Below are 11,252 nucleotides of genomic sequence, written 5' to 3'. Positions count from 1 at the left end.
CTTGTTTTCAAGATGTTTTTCCACGATGTACTTTTTACTGCTCCCAGCCCTTCGCCTGGGGGTGATGAGAAAGTCATTCTTATTTTTCAAAGAAGCCCTGTTAATTATAGAGCAGGCCTGTGCATAGCATATTCCCTACATTCTGATCAGTAAGTTTAACCTATTTATGTTTATGGCCCTAACTGGTAAACTAGGATTTATCCTGTCACCATATTTCATGTTTCTTATTTATCATACTTTCTTATTGCTTTTTTTTTGTTTGTTTGTTTGTTTTTCTTTACTCTTTCCATTAACTAGGTTAAATTTTTCATCTGGTAATTTAAACTTCATACTTCTAATTTTATTCTTCTGGAATTTACCCCTGTTGAGTTTTTAAGCATTATTAATGCTTGCACCTTTCCCAGAACAAGGGCATTGCCTTAGCTTGCCCTCATGTCTCTTTGTGCTCATGCCCCCAACCCCAAACTACTCAATAGCCACGTAGATCCCAAATAGAATTTCAGTTCTGGATTGTATGCTTGTACTTTAAAAAAATTTCCATCTATTAGTAAGCTGTAAACTCACCCTTACCACCCATGAATCTGAATCATCCTTCTGACTTTTTCTCCTTTCCTTGCTGAAATATTTACTCCAAGAGTGTTTTCAAAAAAGGACTTTTTGGCTTCAGATGCCTGAGGATTATCTTAATTTTGTTCTCCCATTTAAGTGATCACTTTCCTGGATATAATACTCTATGCATAAATATTTTCTTTATGCTTTGAGAATATATTTTCATTATCTTGATGGTTAGAATTGCTGCTGAGAATTCTGAACTTCATCTGACTCTTTCATAGGCAGTTGTGGTTTTCTCTCTGAAACTTTTAGAACTTACTGTTTTTTTTTTTTTATTGTTGTATTTCTCTATGTGTGTCCATGTGTGACTATTTATTTTTCATTAATTTATTCTATTGACACTTTATGGAGCACCGACCTAAGAAAGATGTACAACTTGAGAGTTGAGTTAAGTTTTATTTGGGACAAAATGAGGACTGCAGCCTGGGAGACAGCACTGCAGATAGCTCTGAGAGACTGCTCGGGGGGAAGTAGAGGGGGAAGGTCAATACACATGATTTTGGCGAAGGGGGAGCTCATGCAATCAAGCACTTACCTTACAAAAGGCTTTCTGCTGGTCACCAGGGGCTGATGTCACCATAAAGGGTGAGGAGATGCAAGGACTGAAATCATGAAATCTGTTCCTGAAAATATCTAATTATCTAAAGAGCTGTTCCACCAGTTTTCCCGGAGTACAAAGTGCCTCATTCCTGTTCTCCACCCTGAACTCCCTTCAGGGCATATCAAAGATCAACAGCTGCAGCAGCATGGGATTCATTCCTGGAAGAGGCAGATGGCAAATGCCCTTGAGTGTGTGCAGTTTGCGACACCATGGATCATAGCCTGCCGGTTCTTCTGTCTGTGGACTTTTCTAGGCAAGAATATTGGAGTGGGTTGCTATTTTCTACTCCAGGGGATCTTCCTGACCCAAACCCGTGTCTCTTGAGTCTCCTGCACTGGCAGGCAGATACTTTACCACCTGCGCTGATCTGTAGTTGACAGGATCTTCAAACTATCTTTGCGGGCTCGGCATTATTCCCATCCCCTCACCTCCACCCAAATCCTTTCTACCCCAAATCCCAGACCTTGAAATGGAAAACCTGTGCTTTCAGGACTAGTATGTAGACTCGCAAGGAAATCCTGCTGAGGAACTCAGTTGATTTGCTTCTCTAAGCTGAGTTCACCCTCCCCCAAGGCCGGTGAGTCTGGGTTTATAATTGCTTAAGTGAGTGAGTGAAAATTCATGCAGTTGTGTCTGACTCTTTGTGACCCCATGGACTATTCTGTCCATGGAATTCTCCCGGCCAGAATACTGGAGTGGGTAGCCGTTCCCTTCTCCAGAGGAATTTTCCAACCCAGGGATCGAACCGAGGTCTCCCACATTGCAGGCAGATTCTTTACCAGCTGACCCACCAGGGAAGCCCAGTTGATTGAAAATTAAAAATTGGCATTTGGCAAGAGCATTGCTAGTGACTGAACAATAACAACAAGGGCATTTGCCATCTGCCTCTGAGGAGATGGAACCCTGCGCTGCTGCAGCTGTTGAGCTTCAATACCCGCTAAGGGAGTTCAGGGTGGAGTGAGGCACTCTGTGCTCCAGGGAATCTGGTGGAACAAGTCTTTAGATAGTTAGATATTTTCAGGAACTGATTTCATAATCCCATCATTTGCATCTTTCCATATCTAGAAAAGGAGTAAATCCCTTCATGATGACATCGGCTCCTCGTGACCAGCAGAAAACCTTTTGTAAAATGAGTGCTTAATTGCATTGAACTCCCCCTTCACCAAAATCATATATATTGACCTTTCCCCACTGTCTCTTTGGAGCAGTTTCTCAGAGCTGTCTGAGGTGCTGTCTCCTCGGCTGCAGTCCTCATTTTGTCCCAAATAAAACTTAACTCGAAACTCTCACACTGTGCATCTTTCTAGTCGACACAGGGGAATGGGTGTGAGTGTAAGGAAGCAAGGGAGAGAGGGAGAACTCCTTGTGAATCCCTCCAAATATTATCTATTACACACTTAAAGTCATGCAGAAAGGCAGCAGGCCCACAGGTGTTAAGGAGATGGTCAGGTCTGTGACATCTGACTTTTTAAATTTCATCATCTCTAACCTAGTAAGAGCTCATGCTGTGAACACTATGTCTTAATGTTCATTCTGGGCTCTTCATAAAATAGGACAAAGATGACAAACATGAAACACGAACAAGATCTGGGACTAGGGAGCTGAGCAACAGTTGGATGTTTAAAAGATTTGGCAGGGATGGAAAATGACCCTGTGGAATATGAAATTCCAGGAATAATTGAGTTTCAGCAAATTTAGGAGTCTGAACATAGAGGCAGCTCATATACCATTCTGAAAAAAAAATTAGGAATAAAACTTTGATGGCGGCGAGTATTGATGGGTGGGTTTTGCAGACTGAGTATTACCAAACCAAAATTTGAATCTTCTCCCTTGAATGTGGCCTGGATTGTTGTGAAGGAATGTGTAGTGTTTATTGTAAGGTGCTACACAAAGAATTCTGGGACAGCTAGTGCTCAAAAAACCTGAACTTCTTGATGGGTTTCAGCAAAGCCTTTTAAAAGGCAAGGTGAGGAGAGTCCCAGGGTATGTGATTGACTCATGCACATTTCTCTGACTGGTTGATGGTGAGGGTGTCACAGGGTTGAACACTGTCAATCCCAAGGTTCCTGTATGCCTGGGGACTATGTGCTCATGGTCATTAAGTAATCAATCTATTCCCTTTGGGGATGATTTTACCTTGTGTAAAACAACTCAAGAAAGGTGCATCAGGTACTATCATCTGAGTACTTCATTGTTGTTTAGTCACTAATTTGTATCCAATTCAGAAGAGCTAAAGCAGAGGATAGGGGGGAAGGTTCTGTACTGGGACGGCTCCCTGGGATCCTGCTCAATTACAGAACATCTAGGAATTCCCAAGGTCTCCACTCAGTCTTCTCACTTAATTGTTCATTTATACCTCATGGCTGCTGCAGACACCTGATGTGTTCAAATGGTAATATGTCACGAGAATTTAATAGATCCCCACATTTGTGATTGTCACTCCAGTCCCAGAAGCCCACTTTTTATAAGGGCATCATCTTGTTTTGTTTTTCATGAAGAAATAATGTTTTAACCAGACAGTTAAATTGCTCCTCATTTCCAGGAGCATGAAAAACATCTTGGGGATTTTTCAGGACCCCACGATTGCAGAAAAGTGGATCCCTTCCGGGGCCTGAGAGTGGGCTCTTGTCTAACACTTGGAAATGAATTGAGACACGTGCTGACAAAGCGAGAGACTTCATTGGAAAGGGGTACCCAGGTGGAGAACCACAGGGTAAAGGAAACCAGAACTGCTCTGCCATGTGACTCGCAGTCTCGAGTTTTATGGTAATGACGTTAGTTTCCAGATTGTCTCTGGCTAATCATTCCAACTCAGGGTCCTTCCTGATAGTGCAGGCATTGCTCAGCTAAGATGGATTCCAGTGAGGAGGATTCGGGGAGGTTGGCAGGACATTTGGACAGGCATCTCCTCCCTCCTTTTGACCTTTCCTGAAATCTTCATGTTGGTGGCAGCTTGTTAGCTCTGAGTTCCTTACTAGGCTCTCTTGTTGTAAGATAATTCGTGGAAGTGGTTACTACCTTTCCTGGCCAGAGTGGACAGTTTCAGTCAGTATTTCTCCTAACAACTTCTGCAGAGAGATTTCATACTCCAGATTCTTTCTGGGAATTGGGGCGGAGGTCTCTTTCTTCTAAAACTACTTCCTGCTGAGAGTGGGCGTAGGCCTGCCTAGCAGGGTAGAAGTCTCTTTCCCCTTGATCCAAAACGAGGTATTCTGGGTCCCAAACCAGCATTCATCCTTCTAGTAACGATTTGGCCTGAAACTGTTGGACCCTGTCAGATATGAACCTTGTAAGCAGTTGAAACAGATAAGGGCCAAACAGGAGGCCTAAAAAGATGATTTTAGCAGGACTCAGGAAAAGAAGGCAGAATTTGGGGTGAGGACTGCAGAAGAAAGTCTTCTTCTGATTGGCTAGTGGTGAGGTAACAGGGTGGTGCTCTAGGAATCTTGTGCTGAAGTTATCCCCTTTCTGGTTGAAGGCCTTAGTTCCTGCAGGAGAACTCAAAGATATTGCTATGGATGCTACTTGAAAAATAACTTGAAAAATACCTTAAGACTGTACCATCCCTGACTGCTCCTTCCCTATTTTCCCTCTCCCTTCCCTGATTAGTGAGTGTTTGAATCTGCCCAGTGGAACTCAGAGAACTCAGAGAAGGTCAGAGAGGCTGAATGAAGCCTATACCCAACAAACAAGTAACATAGAAAACACTTGTACTCTGGATCCCCAAACAATCCAGCTCAGTTTCAATTCAGAGAACTGGGAGGAGACAGATATGGCCACCTGCTAAAATGGGGCATAGTTCTGCCTCAATTTGGAGAATTGACACTGTATTGGAAATATTGCTGAGTTCCAAATCTGGAATGTGAGTCTTGCGTTATCTGGGCCTTATCAATTTCTATAGGGAGACATAGAGTTTTCCCTTAAATATAAAGGCAGTTTAAATGCAGGTGAGAAAAATGAGAAGTTTACTAAAAAGCACAAACAACTTTCTAGGGATATCTGCACTACCTGAAGGGGAGAGACGTAAGTGGAAGTTGTAGGAGGCCATCCTCCAGTATCTTTGCCAAGGAAGGTCATACTTTGGCAATCAGAATGGCAGATAAATGGTGAAATTGATTGGAAACGTTTTAGAGGTATGCTCATGAACCCCCATAAATGACGAGTCTCATAAAGGAGACTGGAAGGGTTTGAGATGAGGATGACATGACAGTGACAGAAGATTTCAATGCTAATGTGCCTTCATTCCTCTGCACAGACAGATGAGGCCACGTGACATTGGTGTTATGAGATGTACAAGAGCAATGCTGGTGACAGGGAGACACAGATACGGAAGACCACATTTCATACTTATCAGGCTAAGTGGAGGAATCTTGATGGAGAGAAGTGAACTGAGAACTCGATTCTTGGGAGAGATAAAGTCAGTCCCGTCCATCATTTTTGTCAGAATCGTTGGGAGACTAAGATTTAGCTTATGTCTCAGGGAAGTCTGAATGGAAGGCTACATCCTCAGAGTTTATCTCCTAACTGTACCCTTACTTCAAATCACTTAAAGATAGCCGCTGGCACTTTCCAATTCATGTCACCCACATCCCAGGCAACAGGATGGCTCTCCCAGAGTTAGGCAACCTGCTAGATGTCGCTGTGCTGCCTTAGAATGGAGTATCCCACCCTTGCTCCCGCTCCTACCCCTCTGGAGTCTTGCCCTAATAAAAGCTGCTGCAATAGGCCTCCTAGGTGCTACATTCTCATTCGTTTTGTTGTTTGACAAAATCATCTTCACAGGACGCTTGAGAAAACATTCTCGTGCCTTCTGCCCTGTCTAGAGACAGAGATGTGGAAGGAGGAAAGGAGCTAGCTGGGAGGAACTTGGGTCTGATCTATTGGTTTTCTGAGTGCCTTGTATTCATGGGCCCACTACAGAGCACACATATGGTCCTGCTAACCAAAGAAGATCCACCAGAATGCCTAAATGAAAAGATGGACACAGCCCAAACTATGCCACAGATTTAGTTTATTTTGAACATGTATTTTTTAGAAAGCAGCCATTGTGCCATTTTAGATCTTTATCCTCCAAGGCTACAATTCCAGGCAAAGGAAAGAACAAGGAATGGATATGGAAGTCTTGTTATGCCAAGCATCTTGTTCATGGATTCATAAGAAATTTTCAGGTGCTGTTCTTCAGGCATGCTCAATAACCGTTCAGTCAGATTTCACACGGCCACCAGAGCCAACCTCCTAAAAATATAAATTTGATCATGACATTCCGTTCCGTTCCGTCGCTCAGTCGTGTCCGACTCTTTGCGACCCCGTGGACTGTAACCTACCGGGCTTCTCCGTCCATGGGATTCTCCAGGTAAGAATACTGGAGTGGATTACCGTTTCCTCCTCCAGGGGATCTTCCCGACCCAGGGATCGAACCCGGGTCTCCTGCATTGGAGGCAGACGCTTTAACCTCTGAGCCACCAGGGAAGCGTGCTTAGAAACATCCAGTAGTTTACCAAACTCTTCAGCAGGAAGCGCTCTCCCCTCACTGGACTCTGACATGGATGACCCTCCACCATCCCCCTGAGATGCTGCAGCCCCTTCTTACTACCAGCACTTCCTCATCTCCAGTGGAGGACCCATACTCCTCCCACCCTCTCACCTGCCCTGCTTTCCTCCTGCTAACTTTCTGCACCCTGTATTCTCTCACTCAATGTTCTCTACTATCTGACAGCTTTCTCAATCTCTCTCCCTCAAGGTAAAGCACATAACCCCTCTCTTTCTCCCACAGATTGTACGAGAAATCTGTGCAAAGCACTGGTCACCCTAGATTGTTTATCTATGTCTGTCTCATTTATCCAGTTGTATCTGTCTTTTTGTTTCAATTCCCACAAAATGCATGCCTGACACAGGAGATACTCAATTCCTAGGGATTCCCTTTCCCTTCCTTCCTCCTCCCGGGATGTTCCATTTTCCAGGAAGGGTCAAATCCCTTTGGTGAGGAAGAAGAAATAAAGTGAGAAAACCTTGGTTAAGAATGATCTGTGAATCTATATCATGGATACTTGTCTCAACCGAACCCATCAGCGTTGTCCTGGGATAGGGCTCCTCTTTTAGGAGGAGGCCTCAGATAATGTGGCCAGCTGTCCTGCCATGTTTCCAGCCCCTTTCTCTGGGAGTTTTCCAGACTCTCCTGGCGGTGGACGTGTGAGCCAAGTCCACTGGAGAGTCGGGTGCACCCCTTGGCCAGCTCTTGCCTGACTTGTACTCACTCTGAAGACAGCCGTTTTGCAGACATGACCACATCCATTGCTGCAGCATTTCATTCCCTCAGGACAGGAATCGTCTCCTGAGCACAATTCCACACAAGTTCCCAGAGTACCTTTGGGCACCTCTGGGCAGAATCCAACTTTCTCTTGTTCTGAAACACAGGACGGTGTTTGGAGTATGGAACAGTCACTAAGACAGGCCTGAGGACTGATGCTGGAGGCCTGATGCCTCCATCACGGGCAGGACTGCTACCAGTTCCATTGCTTCCTTTGAGCTCTGAACTCCTCCCCGAGCCTCCACGGCTCCTCTCTCATGAAGTCCACAGTCTGGGCCTTAGGAGAAAGCTCTCCTTTCTCTGAAGGCTGCACGGTCTCAGAAGATAAGAAACCTGCACAGTCATAACCCTCTTCTTCCCACCTTATAAGAAGATTCTGGAAAAGCCTCTGCTTACAGAGATCATCATCCCCTGCCTCACACACTCCATTTGTCTCCCAACTTCCTCTGGGGTCCCACACACAAGGCACAGTTCCTAACTAGAGAGAAAACGTACCCTTTACCCCCATTAATGAGACCCAACCCAGTCTGATAGGGAGAATGGGATACACAGGATGAGTGCTCATTTAGATCAAAGAAAATGCATCTAATCAATGCCAACTCCCCACTCTGCTGTGGGGACCTGGTTGCTTCCAGGCAAAACTACCCTCAGGTCTAACACTGGGCTCTGAGCCTTCTCTGCTGTCAGCTAGGGTCCCCTCAGCACTCTCACCTTTGACAAGAGACACCTGAGCCCAGGCCACCTCCAGCCCCATGACGACGAAAGCCAGCAGAACAAAGACGGTGCCTGTCTTCATGTTGGCCTCTGGTGTGGTGCAGGGGCCGAGCCCAGCCCCAATTTATACTCTCACTGTCAACAGAAAGGAGGGTGAGGTGATAGGCAGTGGAGCAGGAAGAGGATTAAAATATAAGCTCTCAAGGGAGTGTCCTAGGATATTCTAGTTTCCTTGTTCTATTTCACAACTGTTTTCTCAGACAAGGAAATGGTTTCTTGGGAATGCAAACACCAAACCAGAGAGTTTGGGAACATTTTTTAGCCTTTCTTTCATTGCTCCATCACAACTTGGCTCTGGTTTCCCTGGTGCCTTTAGGAGCCATGGTCAAAGAAAAGAATTCTCTCCATGTAACTTAGAATTTCACAGTGAGAGCTGAAATTATGAAGCTAGGCATTGTCAGGGCCCATCTGGGGTCTCCAGCAGGTCCAGTTACTCAAGGATGGTAAGTGTACGCTTTGGAGCCTCCCCTAGGCATGAGGGTGGAACCACGATGGTAGTGAAATCAGTCATCTAAGGGGATGGATGTTGCAAGATCACAAGCAGGCTGGAGCCCTTGAGAGTTGAGAGACATGGTCTATCTTGATGACTGGTGGTCTCTGAGGCTGCCCTGCTCCATACCAAGAAGTTCCTGGAGAAAAAGATGTGTGGGTGACCTACATGAGCAGAACTATAGGAGAAGGACACGAACGCCTCCTCAGGGGCCTGTGGAAGGAGCCCACCCACCTTCCCATCCCAATTACAAAATCTTTGAAAGAGGCATATGCAGGTTAAACTTGAATGACTGTGGGAATGAAGAGAAAGTGACTTTGTCCTTGGTGGTCAGACCTCAGATAAGCACCTTAGGACCTTCTGTGGGGAAGCCTGCTACCCTAAGAGCAGGGAAAGACTAAGTCAGCCAAGAAAGGAGGACTCAGCCTGTCCGTCTCAGGCAGAGAGCTCACATTAGCATCTGGGAATCTCAGCATGTTCAAAGGGTACAAGCCCCCAGGAATGACTCTTTGGTCTGAAGGAGGGACCAGGGTTCCCTGGGAGGGAGCTCAGTCCGGGGTGGAGATCAATGGCCCCATGCAGCACAGCAAAGGGGAAGCTCAGATCCAAACCCAAGATGGCTGGCTGGACCCCAGGATGCTGTATACTGTAGCCATGATTGTGGGGCCAGGGCTGCACAGCTCCAAACAGCTTGCAGGAGAGTCCTTTGGAGCAGCACTGTTGGCAAAGAGAGGTCTCTCAAATCCTTCTCAAAAAGTGAGCTAGACTTGACCACCACCACTGAGTTAACATAATCTGTCAAAGTTCATTTTCAAACAACACTTGATTGTGGTAAATAATTCCAACAATACAGATATATCCAGAGTAACCTTCTAGGAAGTAATCAAATTACCAATTTGCTGTGTATTTTCCCATGCCCTTTTCCTATGCTTTTATGTACACATATATGTATATACACAAATATATACTTTTTTTTGCAGAAATAGTTATATGCATTATTTTGCTTTATTCATGTAATGTTATGTCTCAGAGCATTTTTTAGGTTCAGTTCAGTTCAGTTCAGTCGCTCAGTCGTGTCTGACTCTTTGCGACCCATGAATCACAGCACGCCAGGCCTCCCTGTCCATCACCAACTCCCGGAGTTCACTCAAACTCATGTGCATCGAGTCGGTGATGCCATCCAGCCATCTCATTCTCTGTCGTCCCCTTCTCCTGCCCCCAATCCTTCCCAGCATCAGAGTCTTTTCCAGTGAGTCAACTCGTCGCATGAGGTGGCCAAAGTATTGGAGTTTCAGCTTTAGCATCAGTCCTTCCAATGAACACCCAGGACTGATCTCCTTTAGAATGGACTGGTTGGATCTCCTTGCAGTCCAAGGGACTCTTTTTTAGGTTAGCAACCTCTTTTCTTTTTAAAAACTAGCTACTATCTAAAATTCTGTTATATGAATGGTTTATAATTTACTTAAGCTTCAAATTTTGACATTTAGCAGGTTTGGGGATTTCTTGGTTATCAAATAATTTGCTGTGAAATGCTTCTTTATATATATGTATCAGTTCAGTTCAGTTCAGTCACTCAGTCGTGTCCGACTCTTTGCGGCCCCATGAATTAAGCACACCAGGCCTCCCTGTCCATCACCAACTCCCGGAGTTCACTCAAACTCATGTCCATCGAGTCGGTGATGCCATCCAGCCATCTCATTCTCGGTCGTCCCTGTCTCCTCCCACCCCCAATCCCTCCCAGCATCAGACTCTTCCAGTGAGTCAACACGTCGCATGAGGTGGCCAAAGTATTGCAGCTTCAGCTTTAACATCAGTCCTTCCAATGAACACCCAGGATCGATCTCCCTTAGAATGGACTGGTTGGATCTCCTTGCGGTACAAGGGACTCTCAAGAGTCTTCTCCAGCACCACAGTTCAAAAGCATCAATTCTTCGGTGATCAGCTTTCTTCACAGTCCAACTCTCACATCCATCCATGACCACGGGAAAAACCATAGCCTTGACTAGACAGACCTTGTTGGCAAAGTAATGTCTCTGCTTTTTAATATACTATCAAGGTTGGTCATAACTTTCCTTCCAAGGAGTAAGTGTCTTTTAATTTCATGGCTGCAATCAGCATCTGCAGTGATTTTGGAGCCCAAAAAACTAAAGTCTGACACTGTTTCCACTGTCTTTCCATCTATTTCCCATGAAATGATGGGACCAGATGCCATGATCTTTGTTTTCTGAATGTTGAGCTTCAAGCCAACCTTTTCACTCTCCTCTTTCACTTTCATAAAGAGGCTTTTGAGTTCCTCTTCACTTTCTTCCATAAGGGTGGTGTCATCTGCATATCTGAGGTTATTGATATTTCTCCCAGCAATCTTGATTCTAGCTTGTGCTTCTTCCAGCCCAGTGTTCCTCATGATGTACTCTGCATGTAAGTTAAATAAGCAGGGTGACAATATACAACCTTATATATATGTATAT

General features: G+C 45.0%; 1 protein-coding gene across 2 annotated transcripts; it reads right to left on the bottom strand.

Annotated features, from left to right (window-relative positions):
- Positions 1-6,204: 6,204 nt before the first annotated feature.
- LOC129536663 (WAP four-disulfide core domain protein 18-like) lies at positions 6,205-8,388 on the bottom strand. 2 transcript variants are annotated; one of them, XM_088828671.1, is made up of 4 exons: positions 8,232-8,388; positions 7,468-7,616; positions 6,538-6,640; positions 6,205-6,448 (listed from the first exon to the last, which is right to left on the bottom strand). In XM_088828671.1, the coding sequence occupies exons 1-4, from the start codon at positions 8,314-8,316 to the stop codon at positions 6,417-6,419; spliced, it is 369 nt and encodes a 122-aa protein (XP_088684797.1). In that variant the 5' UTR covers positions 8,317-8,388; the 3' UTR covers positions 6,205-6,416. The 2 variants fall into 2 exon arrangements, with proteins under 2 accessions (XP_088684797.1, XP_055251684.2); XM_055395709.2 differs by lacking the exon at positions 6,538-6,640.
- Between the last annotated feature and the right edge of the window lie 2,864 nt (positions 8,389-11,252).

Source organism: Moschus berezovskii, chromosome 20 (assembly GCF_049115385.1).
Source record: "Moschus berezovskii isolate FMDL1 chromosome 20, NW_MosBer_1.0, whole genome shotgun sequence".
Classification (NCBI taxonomy): domain Eukaryota; kingdom Metazoa; phylum Chordata; class Mammalia; order Artiodactyla; family Moschidae; genus Moschus; species Moschus berezovskii.
This window is presented reverse-complemented; position numbering and strand designations above follow the sequence as displayed.

Bases quoted from the DNA above. Each gene is read 5' to 3' on its own strand.
- LOC129536663 (XM_088828671.1), bottom strand. From the start codon at position 8,316: ATGAAGACAGGCACCGTCTTTGTTCTGCTGGCTTTCGTCGTCATGGGG. The intron at 7,617-8,231 runs GTGAGAGTGCTG...CCTGTGTTTCAG, and splicing joins TCAGGTGTCTCTTGTCAAAG to AACAAGAGAAAGTTGGATTC. The intron at 6,641-7,467 runs GTGAGTACAAGT...CCTCCAATGCAG, and splicing joins GCAAAACGGCTGTCTTCAGA to GAGACCCGGGTTCGATCCCT.